The sequence below is a fragment of the Amphibalanus amphitrite genome, unplaced genomic scaffold (genome assembly GCF_019059575.1).
Source record: "Amphibalanus amphitrite isolate SeventyFive unplaced genomic scaffold, NRLGWU_Aamphi_draft 000136F_arrow, whole genome shotgun sequence".
NCBI lineage: Eukaryota > Metazoa > Arthropoda > Thecostraca > Balanomorpha > Balanidae > Amphibalanus > Amphibalanus amphitrite.
Window position 1 is genome coordinate 935,468 of NW_024881631.1, and position 16,430 is coordinate 951,897.

Consider the following 16,430-nt stretch of genomic DNA (forward strand, 5'->3'; position numbering starts at 1 on the left):
CCGAAATTTTGTCAATTATATTTTAAGTAATTACCACCGTCAGTTGGGGTGCCAGCCCGAGATTCGACCCTAAAAATATCAGCAAATATAATTGACGAAATTTTTCGCAAATCGCATTTTAATTTTTTCCCATGTTAACCCTATGGGAAAATGCACGTGCCGATTACCCCAAAACGGGCCATTATATTTCATAACGAAGCATAACATCATGTTCTATGGTCGTTTCTCAACAGGTCCTGAAAGTTTAAACAAAATCGTATCATATAATTTTGTGCAATGAACGAATGAAAATGTCTCTGCAAAAACGTCCATTGACTTAACATGGGAAGCGAAAAAAGTTCAACTTTGACCTCGTGCAAAGGCACGTTACGAAATTCTGAGGGGTATACGGCGCACACTAGCGTGTACCCAAACGTGTTTGCCATAAAATGCTGGGATGAAAACCACCCCTTTCTTGGCTCGTTTTTCCGCCATTCCCGATGGCGCAAAAAGTGTCCAAAACCCCATTGACTTAACATGGGCGAAAATTGAAACGCACGTGCCACGTGCCACGAGGTTTTAAGCGAGTAGCGACCGGTGCCATCAGGTAGATCGCCTGCGGGAGCCCATACACTGAAATTTTTACGAAGATTGAGCGATTCGTTTAGGCCCCGGTCAAGTTGCCCCAATTCGCGGCCAGACTTGCAAAACATAGCCCGGAGAAGGACCGCTCCGGTTGTTTTTCAATAGAAAAACACAATTCTAACGAATAGTGTTTGTCAATGAAGAAACAACCTGCGGTTTGTTTGAGCCCAGCATCTGCGATGCTGGGCTCCGCATCGCGGGACCGCAGGTTGTTTGAGCAAGCACCTCTGTGAACGCCGCAAAAACGCCCGCCGCCAAACGAGAGGATGAGCCTTGCACGTGCAGACCGGAGTGGGTGTGATACGAACTGACGTGCACGGCACCCTATTCGCCGGTCTCTAGCGGTGTGCCAAATTTGAGTGCAATCGACCCGGCCGTTTTCGAGATCTGAAAGCGACACCCTGCACGTGCGCACGTGCAGCCTGGGCCCCAATTGACTTGTGCACGGCGCTCTATTCGCCGGTTTCTAGCGATGTACCAAATTTAATCTGAATCGGCCCAGCCGTTTCCAAGATCGGGAAACGACCCCTACACGTGCGCCCATGCAGCTGCACCCCAACCGCGGCACATGAAAATACATACTTACTGACTTGTGCACGGCACCCTACTAACCAGTCTCTAGCGGTATGCCAAATTTGAGCACAGTCGGCCCAGCCGTTCTTGAGATCTGGAAGCGTCAGCCTGCACGTGCGCACGTGCCAAATGGATCCCATCTGAGTTGTGCACGGCACCCTACTCGCCGATCCCTAACGGTGTGCCAAGTTTGATCACAATCGGCCCAGCCGTTCTCGAGATCTGGAATCGTCACCCTGCCCGTGCGCACGTGCAGCTGCACCCCAACCGTGACACAGGGAAATGCATTGCCCGGCGGTTGCCTACATCCATGCCAAGTATCAGTGCAATCGGCAAAGTAACTAGAGAGTTATTAGACTTGTTACCGAACTGACACCTCTTCGTTTTGCACGTGGCACGTGCATTAGGGGTCACACATACGCATCGAGAGTAGCACACTACGTGTGAGAAAGGAAGAAGCTATCCCACACAAAAGACCGTGATTGAATCGGTCAAGCAGTTGTGGAGATAGAAGCTTTGCAAGGCGCCACCACAGTCGGCCTACTGCTAATATTTAGCAATAATCAGTGTCGCATCCGCACACGGGAGGTATCGCCGTCACCTGTTCGTATACTCTAATGTGGTTGGGTTCAAGTCACAGTCGAGCCCTGCTTTTTTACAGCTTTTCTTAAAAACGGCACATCGTGCAGTGACGTTCTATACATTGTTGGAAAGAGCATAGAAAGTTGTATATTTTATTAACTTTTCACTTTGATACATATGCAACGTAAAAAGTTATTAAGCAACAAAGACGCTCCCATTGACTTTCAATGTTAAAAATTTTAAATTTCAAATTAACTTTATAAGAAAAAATAAGTTATGCCAGCTTAACGAAGCATAACGGCATGTACTATCTTCTTTCCTCTACAAGATATAAGAGTTTGGGCGAAATCTATCTCTAAAATTTTGTACAAAGATCGAATGAAAATGTCTCTGCAAAGTCTCGACATCGCCGTCCATTGACTTAACATGGGACACAGCAAAATTCCAACTTTGACCTCGTGCAAAGACACGTTCCGAGATTCTGAGGGGTATACAGCGCACACTGGCGTGTACCCAAACGTGTTTGCCATAAAATGCTGGGAAGAAAACCACCTCTTCCTTGGCTCGTTTTTCCGCCATTGGCGATCGCGCAAAAAGTGTCCAAAACCCCGTTCACTTAACATGGGGAAAATGGAATCGCACGTGCCACGCGCAAAAGACTTCTTAGCGAGTAGCGGCCGGTGCCATCAGGTAGATCGCCTGCGGGAGCCCATACCCTGAACTTTTTACGGAAATTGAGCGATTCGTTTAGGCCAGACTCAAGTTGCCCCAATTCGCTGCCAGACTTGCAAAACATAGCCCGGAGAAGGACCGCTCCGGTTGTTTTTCAATAGAAAAACACAATTCTAACGAATAGTGTTTGTCTTTTCAAACAAACAACGATGCGGAGCCCGGCATCTGCGATGCCGGGCTCCGCATCGCGGGACCGCAGGTTGTTTGAGCAAGCACCTTTGTAAACGCAGCAAAAACGCCCGCCACCAAACGAGAGAATGAGCCTTGCACGTGCAGACCGCAGTCGGTGTGCTACCAGCATCTGCGATGCTGGGCTCCGCATCGCGGGACCGCAGGTTGTTTGAGCAAGCACCTTTGTAAACGCAGCAAAAACGCCCGCCGCCAAACGAGAGGATGAGCCTTGCACGTGCAGACCGGAGTCGGTGTGCTACGGATTGACGTGCACGGCACCCTATTCGCCGGCCTATAGCGGTGTGCCAAATTTGAGTGCAATCGACCCGGCCGTTTTCGAGATCTGGAAGCGTCGTCCTGCACGTGCGCACGTGCAGCCTGGGCCCCAATTGACTTGTGCACGGCACTCTATTCGCCGGTTTCTAGCGATGTACCAAATTTAATCTGAATCGGCCCAGCCGTTTCCAAGATCGGGAAACGACCCCTACACGTGCGCACGTGCAGCTGCACCCCAACCATGGCACAACACATACTTACTGACTTGTGCACGGCACCCTACTAACCAGTCTCTAGTGGTATTCCAAATTTGAGCACAGTCGGCCCGGCCGTTCTCGAGATCTGGAAGCGTCGTCCTGCACGTGCGCACGTGCAAAATGAGTCCCATCTGATTTGTGCACGGCACCCTACTCGCCGATCCCTAACGGTGTGCCAACTTTGATCACAATCGGCCCAGCCGTTCTCGAGATCTGGAAGCTCACCCTGCACGTGTGCACGTGCAGCGGCACCCCAACCGTGACACATGGAAATGCATTGCGCGTCGGGTGCCTACAACCATGCCAAGTATCAGCGCAATCGGCAAACTAACTAGAGTTATTAGACTTGTTACCGAACTGACACTTCTTCGTTTTGCACGTGGCACGTGCATTAGGGGTCACCCATACGCATCGAGAACAGCACACTACGTTTGGGAAAGGAAGAAACTATCCCACACAAAAGACCGCGAGTGAAGCGGTCCAGTGGTTGCAGAGATATAAGGTTTGTAAAGGCGCCCCCACGGCGGCCGACTGCTAATATTTAGCAATAATCAGTGTCGCATCCGCACACGGGAGGTATCGCCGTCACCTGTTCGTATACTCTAATGTGGTTGGGTTCAAGTCACAGTCGAGCCCTGATTTTTTACAGCTTTTCTTAAAAACGGCACATCGTGCAGTGACGTTCCATGCATCAGTGGAAAGAGCATCAGAAGTTGTATATTATATTAACTATTTGGACATTTGGGGTATTCGAATGGTTGTCTTGGCGTGTTGTAAGAGTTTGCGAGGTTTGTGTTTCTCTTGCTCCTAGATGTTTGGGTTCGAGATTGTTATTATGAGTCGTGACTGCTGTGTGGATGTTTTTATTTGTATTTTTAGGATGTCTTTATACTTTTCATCATGGGCGGATTTCCCAGACGCATTTACCTCACTCGGTAATCGTCCTCACCAGCTTTAGTTTCGTGCGAGTCATCAGTTCTAATAAGATAATGGCTTTCCCGGATCCCGTATTACCGTCATTCATTTAGGCGGTTATATACAATAGAGCCGGCGTTGCGGCACAGCATACATTCAGGCGTTTGACGCTTCTGCCATCTAGCGAGTTAAAAGGAATATAATGTGTTTTCGGCTGTTACGATCAGATCCGTTAAAGCATCAATGTCAAACTTGATATTCGCCACAAATCAATGACTCTGATTCGGTAAACTAGGTTCCCGGAAGGATCAGGTGTGCCCCCCCCCCCCTCCCCTCCATCCCAAACTTATAGCCACTTACGGCTCAGCCTCTGGTGGCAGTTTCGCCCGCGGCGCGGCCTACGCCATGTTATGTTCTGCGCGTTACTAATACGTATCAAATAAAGCGATAATCCAGAATTGGAGGATCGAAAGCATGCGATAGCAGTGCCCTCAGTACCGTTCCTCCAATTCTGGCCCAAGGCAACGCAAGAGCGCTGCCGGCATCTAGTAGCCGTTTTCACGACGGGCTATCCGGCGATTGCACCTGATTTGACCAAATCTGCACCTAATTTCTTTTACAGCAAATATCTTCATTTTATGAATTTATTTCAGTGTTTTAATCGATGATGCTCTCTGATAATGTGACAAAGCAGGCATATAAGCAATTAGTGCAACCCTAGCTGATAGCTGCTAAGAGACACACTGAACCTGATTTGACCAAATCTGCACCTAATCTGTACCAGATGTGCACCAGATGTGTACCAGATGGCCGTCGTTAAAACGGCTAATGTGTTGCCACGAATCGCATAACATAAAATCAAGTTCATCATTGGAACGCATGTAAAAACACGTCCTTGGTATATTCAGCCGGACATGTGAACATCTGAAGACGAATCGCATAACATAAAATCAAGTTCATCATTGGAACGCATGTAAAAACACGTCCTTGGTATATTCAGCCGGACATGTGAACATCTGAAGACGAATCGCATCACATAAAATCAAGTTCATCATTGGAACGCATGTACAAACACGTCCTTGGTATATTCAGCCGGACATGTGAACATCTGAAGCTCATATCACCACGCCTCGCCAACACATTACATCGCATTACATCGCCAACACATTACATCGCCCGTGTCACGTGTTCGTTATTTATATGAAATTTCGCCACCACGCCACGCGGAGTGCGCGGCCAGGAGTGCCCCTTAACCCAATGTGGCTGGAACAACATAAGTCAATAAATCAACAGCTTTACGTTACAATTAATATAGCCACACCACTCCCTGCTATGCCAAAAAAGAGAAAAATTTCGCCACCACGCCACACTAAATGTGCGGCCAGGAGTGCCCCTTTACCCAATGTGGCCGCAAGGCTTAAATAACAACTACAATGCAACTACAATGCAAATGTTAGGCCACACCACTCCCTGCTAAGCCGAAAAAGAGGCCCCTGGGGGAGGGGGCCCTGGAGAATCACTGTGCCTTGAACTCAGCCACAATGATTCTCCAGAGTTCACGCCTGACCGCTGCGTAGCACGCCGCGGTCAGGTGTACCCCGTCACTTTCATAGCCCTCAGGCGAAAGTGACGGGGCCGACACGGACACGGGCGGGGGACGGCCCGGGACCCAGCCCGACGCCCACGGTACGTTCACCGCAGAGGCAGCGGCGGCAGCGGTGGCGGCGGCGTCGGCGGCGGTGGCGTCGGCGGCGGCGACAGTAGCAGCAGCAGCGGTGGCGGTGGCCGCGGCAGCGGCAGCGGCAGCGGTGGCGGCGGAGACGGCGACGGCCGCGGCCTTCACCGCCTTCCCGGTGGCACGGGTAGCGTCCGCGGCGTCGGCCGCCACGCGCACGACCCGGGCTGCCGTCGCCTCTTCGGACGCACTGAGCAGTGCTTCCGCCAGCTCTTCAGCTGAAGAGGCGGCCACTCTGGCACAGCTATCAGCCGTCTCGGCGGCAGCGAGGCTGTTCCTAGCGGCCATCCTAGCGGCCCGTATGGCCGCATCTGGGCCGCCGTCGCCGCCACCGACCTCCACCTCCATCGGTGGAGCGGCTGGACCCGCGGCCGACTCCGCCGGCTGCGCCGCCACATCACCGGCAGGGCGTTCGGCCGGGCGCTGGGTGCCGCCGGCAGGCCTGGGCGATTGTGCGTCGCTACCCGCCAGGTGGCGCCGCACAATCACCTCTACATCGAGGAACAGGGCCCCATTGTCTTTCGCGACCAGTCGGAGGGACTCCGACAGCTCGCGACAGGCAATGAGGCCCGCCCTCGATGCGTCCTGCAGGGGCACCACACTCTCGATCACCGGGCGGATGCCCGGGACCTGGAGTTGCAGCGCCCGGACGAATGTCTCCGTGCTGGCGATGACTGTGGCGGCGGCGGTCGGGGCGTTCCGGTACGGAGGCACCGGAGACGGCTCCCGACCCTCCTGGAGACGCCGACGCCTGGCCTGTCCGTCTGGCCTCGGGAGCAGCGCCGGCCCGCCAACGCTGACGACGGCGTAGGAGGGCCAGACACTCTCCGTCTTCAGCCGGACGGCGGCGGCTAGCATCGCGCTCCAGTCGCCGGCGGAGTGGCCGCCCATGCCGCCGGCGGTATATCCCCGCACATACTGCGGGACGACGGTGTGCCGCCCGAGCGTAGCCCCGAGCTCCAGGTCGCGGCCCAGGGGGAACGCTCGGGCGGCAGCGTGGCTGTTTCCAAACAAGGCCACCCTTGCTTCCACGTACATACGCGGCGGCAGCGACTGGTCCCGCCGGCCGCGCGCCCGCTCCGGTGTCCGCCTGGGACTACCGTTGCGGGCGCGGCTGCGGCTGCGACTCCGTGAGCGGCTCCGTCGGCGGCTATAGTGGCGCCGCCACGGCCGTCCACGATAGTCCTATGCAAACAGACGAAAGAGACGAAGTTACCCAACTGTATGTGACAACGAACACTCTTAAAGGGACTATCCTACCTTCAAAAAAGTACCATTTAGGATTCGGAAATGTTGCTATTGGAAGTCACTGATAATGCCAGGTCAGGTCACAGGTCAGGTTACCAAGGGTCAGCACATATGAACCCGACTTCAGTAGGGCTGTGCGATGCATGTTTTATGGCCAATTTTTCATTTCCAACTCAATGGTGCTGGTTATAAGACCATCAGGTACGGTTAAGGTTACTTTCTGCTGGAGGTCATGTCAATGTCGGTCAAAAAAGGTCAAATTTCAAAGTTGATAGTTTTGCATAAAACGGGTATTGATTCGATGCAGCTCGTCACGGCGAGTCTAATGGTGGACTTTGTTTTGCGCTATGTTGTTTAGAATTGCGGTAACAATTAAGTTTGAAAATTTTAAGTCGTCAAATTTGAACAGTTTTTTTTCGCTATGATTTGGCCAAAAAAGGGAGGTATCGATATCTAAAATTTGGTATGTGAATAGAAGTCTGGAACATTTTTTATGTATCATCAAAGCTATAGGCATGACAGCTCTTCCCGCGAAACCTTTTTTGGGTCAAAAATGGTAGAAATGTCGTCACTCCGACGTCATTAGCGGCCAACCTAGCATAGCCTTTGGATTTTTTTTTGTCACAATTTGTAAAAGTTATTCCCGGAAGGGTACTAAAAGTTTGGTGACGGTCGGCGCAGCGGTTCTGGAGAGAGATATATATATATATATATATATATATATATATATATATATATATATATATATATATATATATATATATATATATATATATATATATATATATATATATATATATATACTAGATGGCATATTTTGCGCTATAACTGTGCGTTTTGATGGATGCGTTTGAGGGGGCATTAGTTTGGGTGTGGGAACTTATGATATTTATTTGTCTTATTTTGTCGGAGTTGGATATTTGTTTGAACGGCATGTTATGCTGGTGCTGGTCGCGGGTTGTTTGAGCCTTTCTCGTGGTTTGCCTTTATCGAACTCAAACCCACCCCACCCTACCTTACCCTACCCTACCTTACTCATAATCTACAAATTGTTACCCTTCTCATACTCGATCAAAGTAATGTACTAAATTTGAGCGCAATCGGCCCAGCCGTTATTGAGATATAAAAGCGGCCAACTGTGCGTGCGCACGCGCGAACTGAGACTCCAGATGACTTGTGCCAGCAACCTTTCTAAATTATCCCCAACAGTGTACAAAATTTGAGCGATATCGGCCCAGCCGTTCTTGAGATGTATAGGTGGACCCCTCACGTGCGCACGTGCAATCGATCCACCCTACCTGTCACACATGACCATGCATCGCCAGATGAGTGCCCTCTCCACCCACAGTCCAAGTTTCAGCGCAATCGGCCCAGTAGTAGCTGAGTTATTCCTAGTACAAAAATGTGCTGTTTACTGGTGAGCGCTTATTTTCAGTGTTTGGAATTCCCCTTTGCGGGCGGTGCATTGCAGCCCATGCTTTGATAGCTATTGCCAAAAGTTAAATGACCTGCCGGCCATAAGCCATCGATCGGATTTTGTCGAAAAATACCTGTAACGTTAACAAAACATGGTTGTATGTTTGAGTCATTTTAACAAAAGTTTATTGACTTTTCGATAATATTTTGGGTGGATATTGGTCAGAAAAGAATGCTCTTTCCGAATATGTAGGTTTCATGGCCATTGATCAGCGTTTTCAATACGTTTTGATGTTGTAAAGGACATCGCGCTCCGCGCGAATCAAATTTTCAACTTAATTTTTCATTATTAAAGAAATGGTACGGATCATCACTTTTGATTTGCTTTCCTATCATTACACGTACATTTGCCTGCAAAATGGCACCACACCAATTTCATTCCGTCAAGCCGTTTTCCAGCGGCATCGATTTTCCCGTCACAATGCACGAAATCGGTCATTTTTTCGCAACCGCGGGTATTGCCTTGCACGTGTCGCGTGCTATGCTATAAATCCATATCAATACGCTAGGCCCATCTCTCCTCTATCCATTGGTGGCAACGCCATCTCGCTGCAGTCACCCACCGCCGAGTAATAAGCTCGGGAACGGAGCGCTGCAGGCCCAATTTTCGTCCGATCGGCATGTCAGCCAGCCCCGTGTTATCGCTATGGGAGCGCCCTTTTGCACGTGCCGACGGCACACCCCTGGGCCAATCATTCCCAAATTTTAATACAGAGGTCACATCAACCCACCGATTTGACATGCCAAATTTCATGTCGCTACGCGGCGCCTTTCAGGCGCAATAAGACACATAAGACATGACACACGGATGCACGCACGTCGTACAGACATGTTATAAATCATAATATAGATACCATAGGTGGGCACGATCCGTTCCTCCGTTCCTCCGTTCCGGAACGCCGTTACAATTTTTAGGAACGGAGGAACGGACTCGTTACATTTTAAAAAGGGTAACGGACCAAGTAACTTCCGTTACATTGGTTTTTCGTTCCTCCGTTACAAGTTAACAGTTTAGTCCGTTCCTTCGTTCCTCCGTTACTTTTCGTTGTCCGAGCGGGTTGATCTTTCAGCTAACCCACAGACATTAATGCAGCAGCGGAATAGTGGATTATTGAGCAGCCCTGACTTGAAGACGGAAGATGGCCTCAGTGTACAGTGTACTGGCCTTCCGCAATGAGCCGGCGTTGCAGTATGTGTTCGCAAAGTTCAACACGGGCGTCCCTTCAAGCGCCTCAGTAGAGCGCATGTTCTCAATGGGAAAAGATGTGCTACGTGCAAAAAGGGCTACCCTCTCAGAAAGTGGCAGCGGAACATCTTCAATTAAGGGAGGGGGGGGGGGGCACTGCCGACTTTTTGTCCCATTCTTTCCATGCAACGCACATAGGGCTAATGTTAAAATGCCAAAATCAAAGGGGGCACGGTGCGCCGGTGCCCCCCCCCCCCGTTCCGCCGCCTATGCTCTCAGATGCCAACCTGGAACGTCTAGTGTTCGTGAAGTGCAACCGGCATCTGGCAGGGAACAAGTGATGCGCATCAGTACCACCAGACGTTTCAAGGTTTAGTGTCCAATCAGTGCCCACTGTCTTGGTAGATTTGGTGGGCATTCCGCTTTCTCGGGGTTTAGTTTGTGTCAGAATGGTCTCAAAAATGTTTGAAATACCCAACATTTTAACGTTTTTTATTTTGCTGTAACGGAGTAACGGACTAAAAGAACTTCCGTTACATTATATACAGAGGAACGGAGGAACGAGTAACGGAAGTCACGTTTTGAGGGAACGGAGGAACGAGTAACGAAGTTACAATTTTGGGGAACGGTGCCCACCTATGTATATATATGTATGTAAAACTAAAGGGGGGGGATGCTCCCCCACCGCCTGGAAGGTTAACCCTCAACCGTATAGGGGGGTCGAACGGACCCTCCCCCCCTCCGTTTTTCGCAAATAACTCTCGTAAAAAGCGGTCGATCGCGGCGAATATAAAAAACTGAAGGGGGAAATGCTCCCCCACCGCCTGGAAGGTTAACCCTCGACCGTATAGGGGGGTCGAACGGACCCTCCCCCCCTCCGTTTTTCGCAAATAACTTTCGTAAAAAGCGGTCGATCGCGGCGAAACTTTTAGTACCTACCCTCGAGTCAATCAATTTCACACCTACTCTAAAACAATTCACGACCCTGACCCTAATGACCATTGACCTGTGACCTATTTCTTGAGGCAATGTTTGGCCAGATTGCGATTCGGCGTATGTCGGCTCGCATTAGCCACGCTTTCGCAGTCTTTTCGTGGTTTCAAGCGTTCAAACATGTGATATGATGTCGATCTCGGTCACATGCATTAGGGTTGGAGTCAAGGTCACCAGAAGGTCAGGTCAGGTCATTGACCTTTGATATCCGCCCCACGAGAGGGGCTATGGTCCGTGTGAAACTTCAGAGTGGATTATTGGAGAAAGACAGTGAAAACGACAGTGAAAAGCTCGCAATAAGACGACGCTTGGAGCAATGGGAACAAAGTCAAGTCCAATGCACATTGGGGAGGGGTGGGGGGGGGGGCTATTCATAGCCCCCCCGTTTTTCTGCAATAACTTCCAAACTGCTTAACGTATCGACGCCAAATTTTCAGTACCTTCGGCTGCATCAATGTGACACCTTGTGTCAAAATATGAACTTCGTAGCTACTATAGGTCGGCCGGAAGTGACGTCAGAGTGACGTCATGTTTGGCCGATTTCGACGCAAAACATTGAACCACAGCAATCGCTCCCAAGAGCTTAGTTTTTAACCCTCGCCCTGGCAGGGCATTTTTCATAACACGGCCTGGCAGGGGGGGGGGGGTCGATGCGACCCCCCCCCCTCGCGATTGGCTCCTATGGCACCTAGAAACACCAAATTTGGTAGGTAGGTGGGCCCCCTGGAGTTCTCGCCCCTGTGCAAATTTGGTTGCTCTAGGTCAATATTTAGGGGGGTTTTGGGGGGTATAAATGTAAAAATTTCGCTAAAAACAGGTCAAAAGTTTTTCGCTGATAACTTTTGATCTAATTAAGATAGAGCAAAAAGAAAAGCACCAGTGAACTCAGCACGTCAAGGCGCGTCGAATGATATACTTTTTAGCTTGCTTAAGTGTACTTAAAGTTTTTCTTAAACTTTAAGTAAACTTAAATTAATAAATTAAGTTCAAGTTAACCAAATTGCATCATATCGCATATCATTCGATTCGGCTGATCACCAGGAACACAATGATACCATTTTTTTTAGCTCTAGCGTCATTATGTGCCAAGTTATTGGCAAAAACGTCATTTGACCTCAGTTGACCTCATTTGACCTGACCCATGGATTAGTACACCAAACAAAGAAGCACCAAGTGACCTGCTGTTAAGTACTTTGGTTTCAAAGCACAAAAGTGATAGAACGAAGCGGATATCTCCAGTATTTTCCGAATTTAGTATTTTCCCATAGGCTTAACATTACGACGTAATGACCTCTAACTGACCTCAGGTCAGTGACCTCAAAAAACCCGAACTATATGTTATACAACTCGGTGAACTTAGCACATCCTGAAAGTTTGAAGGAAATCAGTCGAAAACTGTGAGTTGGACAGGTGCAAAAAGAAAATTGAAATTTGACCATGACCTTGTACCGGTTTTTCTGACCTGGTGACCTGACCCAAGGTCACTCGGACCTGAAATTTTCAGGTCATGTGTAAAAAGGTTGCCCCATAGGCTGTGCCAAATTTGTTTTTTTGCATTGCATTTGCATTATGATTTATAAGTCGTCCGTACGTGCGTCCATCCGTCAGGACTTATGTGTCTTATTGCGCCGGAACGGCGCCGCGTAGCGACGTGAAATTTGGCGACGTGAAAAAAACGTAGCGACGTGAAACAAGTTATCGAAATCGTTTTTACGCTATCTTCGAAAAACCTTAGGGGGGGGTCGCATCGACCCCCCCCCCTGCCAGGGCGAGGGTTAAGCTAGATCCAATATCTTTGCATGAGAGAACTCAAAATAGACTGTGCTATCAAACTCCTATCTCGGATTATCAAATTTTTGAAAATTTAGAAAATTATATATAATAAAATTCTAAATACCGTAAAATGGGGTGTTAAGGGACAGTGGGGTGTTAAGGGGCAGTTGCTTGGGGAAAACTTTTAGTCATATTACGTTCCTAATTTTGGGTTTTTGTTGATGACAGAAGGGTATTTTTTGGTTCTGTTTACCTTATAATAAGCACATTTTTCAGAAGCGCTAACTGCATTACCTGTAATTGGCTAAAAAGGCTTTTACTGGTGAATGAACCTGACTTGTTTTGTGACAGAATATGCAAAACATTTCAATAAATAAATTTTGTGCCCTTTCACACCCCAATTGTGGGCTTTGATGACCATCTCTTGGAATAAAATAGGTGTCCCTTAACACCCCACATTGGGGTGCTAAGGGACAGTGATGAAAATGATAAAAAATAATATATAGGTATATATTTTTAAAACTTGAATATAGCAGGCATGTAAAGCACCAAATTCCACATAAGATGCTGACAATTTGATGCTTCTATCTCCAACCCTTCTTAAGTTATATAACAAAACACCTCAAAACTGTCCCTTAACGGTTTTACGGTATATATTTTTTATTTTTTTTTCTAAAAAACTTTTCGACTTTTCGAAAAAAACGGAGTATATGTGATAGAACACATGCTTATGACTTACTCTAGCAAATGTTAGCTAAATATCTTAAAAAATGGCCAAGTTATACGCGTTATTGCAAAAAATCACAATTATAATTTTTTTCAAATCAATTTTTCAGTACGCATTTGACATTGTACACCAATATAAATAGCACCATCGTGTTCGTGAGCTCAAACTGCATCCAATGGACACCTTTTTTGTTGAAAAATTTTAAGTTCAAAATTTGACCTTATTTGACCTGAAAGTGACCTGACCTAAGCTAAATTCAGCTCCAAATGACCTCAAATAACACAGACGACATCAAATTCGAAATCTATGGCCTAAATGGACCGTAAAACATGTGTCACGTGACCGATGCATGATATAATATTTCCGTGACCTGTGATGACCTGACCCTGACCTGAAAATCAAAGTACAAGTTTGGTACCCTCAGGGTATCAAGAACATCTGTTTACGAGTGTGTAAACCAAAATGAGCCTGATCTGACTTGTAAGACGGCGGCCAGAGCCCAAAATATGAACAAGCCAAAATGCTAATAATTTTTACTTTACGGTAAGAAAAGTAAGTTTTTAGTTATGTTTCTACTTCTAAATTCAGCTCCAAATGACCTCGAATAACACAGACGACATCAAATTCGAAATCTATGGCCTAAATGGACCATAAAACATGTGTCACGTGACCGATGCATGATATAATATTTCCGTGACCTGTGATGACCTGACCCTGACCTGAAAATCAAAGTACAAGTTTGGTACCCTCAGGGTATCTAGAACATCTGTTCACGAGTGTGTAAACCAAAATGAGCCTGATCTGACTTGTAAGAAGGCGGCCAGAGCCCAAAATATGAACAAGCCAAAATGCTAATAATTTTTACTTTACGGTAAGAAAAGTAAGTTTTTAGTTATGTTTCTACTTCTAAATTCAGCTCCAAATGACCTCGAATAACACAGACGACATCAAATTCGAAATCTATGGCCTAAATGGACCATAAAACATGTGTCACGTGACCGATGCATGATATAATATTTCCGTGACCTGTGATGACCTGACCCTGACCTGAAAATCAAAGTACAAGTTTGGTACACTCAGGGTATCTAGAACATCTGTTCACGAGTGTGTAAACCAAAATGAGCCTGATCTGACTTGTAAGACGGCGGCCAGAGCCCAAAATATGAACAAGCCAAAATGCTAATAATTTTTACTTTACGGTAAGAAAAGTAAGTTTTTAGTTATGTTTCTACTTACCATTGATTTCATTTTCGAGGATTCCTGCCTTAAGCCTTTTGTTCACTTTTGAGACCTGCAAACAAAAACGCAAGGTAAACACGACCGTGATTATTTGACCCAGGGTAAAGTAGCAGCAGCTCACCGCCGAATCATTTTCACAATCAGGGTGGATGATGTTACTTAAGACGAACAGTGCAATAGAGTATATGAAGTACCTGGTTTTGTGGTTTAACTCATAATTTACATATTTATATTCAAGTAATTCAATTAAATTAGGATAGGTAGCCAATTCGTTACATATGGACAATGTCAAAAATGAGCGCCAGGTCGAGGTCAAATCAAATCCAAGCCGACTGAGGTCAAACTTTGATGTTGACTGTTAACTCGCGCACCGAGGGGGCTCCGGACCACCTTCGAACCGACGGGGCGGAGGCGGATACCTGCCCCCGGGATATCTTGAGAACACAGTAAGCTAACAATAAGCAGGTATACAAAGAACCTCAGTCATTCGACTTTACATTTACACTAACAAAAAAAAAAAAAGATCTTACCTTGCCGATGTTTGCTTTGCGTACTACCACTTCCTGGCGGCTGTGACTTCTATTGATGTATTATACCTGCGAATGTATTAGCAAGTTACAATTGATTTACACATTAATATGCTTCAAATCGTTATATCTGAAGTGGAATGTATAAAGACACATCTATTGATTTACACATCAATATGCTTCAAATGGTTATATCTGAAGTGGAATGTATAAAGACACATCTATAGTTAACGCTTGAATTGTGAAACAGTTCATTATTTACTGGCATTATTAAATTGTTTACCATATGTGATGTTTAACTAATTAGATCCGTTCACCGAAAACACGAAAAGTTTCGTGAAGGTTTTTAGGTTGTAAATAAAATTTCTTCAAAATATTAGAGCACGTGATTCCTGGCATCAAGCTCTAAATATTTGGCATTTTTCATATAGAAGAACAATTTATTTTAGTCAAGGGCGCCCGCGTAAAAGAAGATTGTATCATTGAAATAAATATCTGAAACTCATACCCATCTCACGGGAGCTAAGTGGGGATGATAAATTAACTTATATTTTTGTAACATTACAAGTTGGGTCAAAGTCGGTTCACGGTTGGGGAACAGTTGATCATTATGTATTAGAATAGCGAATAGTGTGGTTAATAAGCGAATAGTTGGAAACAGCAAATATCTGTCGATACTTACATTGTTGCTGAAGGGTAAGCACAACACTTTGACCACTGTCATAAACAACAACAAACGCGGTTTATCCATGGTTTCATCTACTAACCAAATTGGTTTACAAACCGACCGTAATAAAGCTCAGATTCGGATTTCATAAAAATATAATAAAAATCATAAATTCTAAATAGAAGTAATTTATTGAAAAGTCCAAACCTGCAGATACGAAAACATGCCAGGCAATTTGAATTGTTACGAGCGAGCGAGCGCAGCGAGCGAAGCGAGTCTTTTCAATATAACGGAAAAATCTCAGTATGAGCGGCCCGGCCCTACGGCCCGGCCCGGCCTGTAACGCTTTTGAGAGGCTTATATCTCAGCAGCCGCTGGACCGATTGGCCTGCGGTCTATTTCTATTCTAGTCTATTTGGCCTGCGGCGCTGAAAGCTATTTTGCCATATTTCAAAACTGGTTTCAGAAGCAAATTGCTTGGATTGAAGACACTTGAAGTAAAACTGACGTGTTGGATGTTTTTATTTGCGAAATTGATTTTTACATTGTGTGTCAACATCTTCATTTCCATTTTCCTGAAACTTTGACCGTCGCCGGCACTCAGCGCAATCGGCCCGGTAATTACCGAGTTATTGTAGTGTGGCGTCCGAAAAATGAGGGACCACCCTGGTAAGTACCAGCCGACCACTGCCCAAACTGGATTATGACCGTTTGTGTCAATATCAACCA

At 46.8% G+C, this 16,430-nt stretch overlaps 1 protein-coding gene across 2 annotated transcripts; it reads right to left on the bottom strand.

Annotated features, from left to right (window-relative positions):
* Positions 1 to 4,993: 4,993 nt before the first annotated feature.
* Positions 4,994 to 15,482, bottom strand: LOC122382267 (Holliday junction resolvase MOC1, chloroplastic-like). Of its 2 annotated transcripts, XM_043367376.1 has the most exons (4): positions 15,318 to 15,482; positions 15,038 to 15,103; positions 14,505 to 14,559; positions 4,994 to 7,050 (listed from the first exon to the last, which is right to left on the bottom strand). In XM_043367376.1, the coding sequence occupies exons 3-4, from the start codon at positions 14,514 to 14,516 to the stop codon at positions 5,647 to 5,649; spliced, it is 1,416 nt and encodes a 471-aa protein (XP_043223311.1). In that variant the 5' UTR covers positions 14,517 to 14,559; positions 15,038 to 15,103; positions 15,318 to 15,482; the 3' UTR covers positions 4,994 to 5,646. The 2 variants fall into 2 exon arrangements, with proteins under 2 accessions (XP_043223311.1, XP_043223310.1); XM_043367375.1 differs by lacking the exon at positions 15,318 to 15,482 and having other exon boundaries at positions 15,038 to 15,294.
* Positions 15,483 to 16,430: the final 948 nt, after the last annotated feature.